Here is a 2,571-nt window from a genome sequence, read left to right as displayed (position 1 = left end):
AAACTCCGCGTTGAAGACGCTGTCGGGCTCCGTCACCTCTGCCGCTTCTCGTTCTCACTTCTCGGCCTGCCGACGAAACTGCAGCGCCGTTGGATCCGACAGCGGAGGCGATCGAAGGCTCCGAATGAGTTAAGCTGGTTGTTAGAGGCAATTTTCCGATAAGTTGGCATTAATTGCGCTCCTAGTTAATGTTAAGCCAACTTGGACGCGGAGATCGCCGTCCACTTGCTCCAATCACACCCTTCTCCTCGCTCCGGCGACACTATATATATAGCCTCGTCTCAGCTGCTCCATGGCATCTTAAACCCGTCGACTCAACTAGCTCAAGGATCGATGTCGGAGGAGAAGCCCCGCCACCACCTCTTCCACCACCACAAGGAGGAGGAGCAGCCCGCCGAGGACGTGCCCTACTCCGATCAGCCCGCCGAGAACTTTTCCTACTTGGATCAGCCCGCCGAGAACTTTTCCTACTCGGAACAGCCCGCCGAGGACGTGTCCTACTCCGATCAGGTAGCCGAGGACGCGGTCTACTCGGAACCGCCCGCCGATGATGCCGCCGGCTACACTAAGAGCACCTTCACCACCGACTCCACCTCCGACGACTACGACAATTACAAGGATGAGGAGAAGCAGCACAAGCACAAGGAGCACCTCGGCGAGATGGGAGCCATCGCCGCCGGCGCCTTCGCCTTGGTAACTCTACTCGACTCGATCGGTCTTTATTAAATTAATTATATACGCATGGATCGATCGATCGATCGATCCATATCATAATTAATTAATCTAATCGAGCTGTGTGCGTGGCGAAGTACGAGAAGCACGAGGCGAAGAAGGACCCTGAGCACGCGCACAGGCACAAGATAGAGGAGGAGGTGGCGGCGGCAGCGGCGGTGGGAAGCGGAGGCTACGCCTTCCACGAGCACCATGAGAAGAAGGAATCCGAGGAGGAGGCGGAGGAAGCAAGTGGGAAGAAGCACCATCATCTCTTCTAAACTCTGTGTGACGTCGTCGTGTGTCGTCGGAGTTGCAGTACCATGCTTATATTATATTATATTATATTATATTTCTTCCTGCATGTTATTGTGAGGATTTCAGTGTTTGAAGTAATAAATAATATGGTTTGAATTTCCTTCTATCAATATTAGTTTTTATTAGTGAAACTAGAATTATAGAAATATGATTTGAGTTGTTATTGAAACAAATTTTGAAGTGACTTTGTTCGTTAATAAAATATTTTTTTTGGAAAAAAAAATCAACTGAGTGGACAATAATAAGAATTATACTCACTATTGAGATTTTTTAAAAATATCTATATTTGGAAATATTTTAAAGTAAGCATATTCTTCTTAAATGAACTATATAGTGTCCTAAGCCCATTCAAAGTATTTATGACTAAATTTTTTTAAGAAAAAAATAGTATTTAAACTATTATAGAAAAAAATTTATCTCCTTTCTTTTATCATAAAATAAATAATCTAGATAAATAATCAATACTATTAACAATCAAAAATAAAAATGTTTATTTTCTCGCCTCTCCATTTGTTACTAAATGAATAATTCATTAGTTTTTGCCTCCAGAAGTTGATGCATTTGGCATCTACATGAATATTTACTCCAATAAATTTTAAAGTCAATTTTCAACTGGTGCAATTAATTTCTAAATATTTATTTCTAATGAGATTCTAATTCTAATTCTCTTAATTGATCCTATGAGTATTTTGCTATTACAGCATCAGATCTTTCTTGACTTATTTGTAGTTGCACTTTTTTTTTTTTTACATGATAAAAAGTACTTTCTCAACTAAGATTTCAACTCTAAATTAAAGTTCAACTCTAGCTAGTTTGTAAATGGTGTTGCGAGAAGTATTAATTCAATGATGGAGCTAGCTTAATAATTAAGTGTCCCCCTCCTGGGAAGGTCACAACTAGTGAAGGACAATTGTATGGCTCTCACTCGTCCAACTCTGCATAATGATCTCCAATGGCAAACAGCCGACAAGATGGGTTCAACTCTACTACAAATTACTTTTACATTAAGGTGTTCAATTCTAGAGTTCAACTCTAGTTTGTGAATTCTTTGATCATCGACCTCTTATCCTACGTAGTATTGTTTTTATAAATTTTCTATGTGTATCTATACAAGTTTGTTTTGATCTATCTGTTAGAAAATAATTTTAGATTTAAAATCAAAATCTAAATTTAAGATCTTTCGTATTCTATCAACATAATAAATAATAATATATCTGAATCGTATTTGAATCCACAATGCTAGATGTTTAATCTTATGGTATAGGGAAAATGTCATTTAGTGTGATGTGGTGAAGAGTGCCCCACTAAAGATAGGTTAAAGTAAGGAAGATTGGTTGATGTGGAAGTCAAAGTTAAGGAAGGCGTCAAAATTAGCTGAGCGGGCCAGTTACGACCGGGCGGACGACATATCCAAGCGGACGACATGTCCGAGCGGACGAGCATGGGCAAATGAATAACACGAGACTAAGAAACAAATAAGTAATACATCCCCCGCCCGCCGAAGGCGTGCCCATCCGGATGAGAGGCAGCCCTCTGACAACG

General features: G+C 40.8%; 1 protein-coding gene across 1 annotated transcript; it reads left to right on the top strand.

Moving 5' to 3' along the window:
- The first annotated feature begins 221 nt into the window (after window positions 1-221).
- Window positions 222-1,139, top strand: LOC121981517 (abscisic stress-ripening protein 5-like). Its single transcript, XM_042534082.1, has 2 exons — window positions 222-693; window positions 810-1,139. Exons 1-2 carry the CDS (start codon window positions 334-336, stop codon window positions 990-992), a joined length of 543 nt encoding a protein of 180 aa, XP_042390016.1. The 5' UTR covers window positions 222-333; the 3' UTR covers window positions 993-1,139.
- Window positions 1,140-2,571: the final 1,432 nt, after the last annotated feature.

The sequence above is a fragment of the Zingiber officinale genome, chromosome 5A (genome assembly GCF_018446385.1).
Source record: "Zingiber officinale cultivar Zhangliang chromosome 5A, Zo_v1.1, whole genome shotgun sequence".
NCBI classification, from domain to species: domain Eukaryota; kingdom Viridiplantae; phylum Streptophyta; class Magnoliopsida; order Zingiberales; family Zingiberaceae; genus Zingiber; species Zingiber officinale.
Note: the sequence above shows the minus strand (reverse complement) of the source record. Positions and strands in the feature narration are given on the sequence as shown.

Coding starts and splice junctions, on each gene's coding strand:
- LOC121981517 (XM_042534082.1), top strand. CDS start 334: ATGTCGGAGGAGAAGCCCCGCCACCACCTCTTCCACCACCACAAGGAG. Junction 694..809: donor CCGCCGGCGCCTTCGCCTTG/GTAACTCTACTC, acceptor TGCGTGGCGAAG/TACGAGAAGCACGAGGCGAA.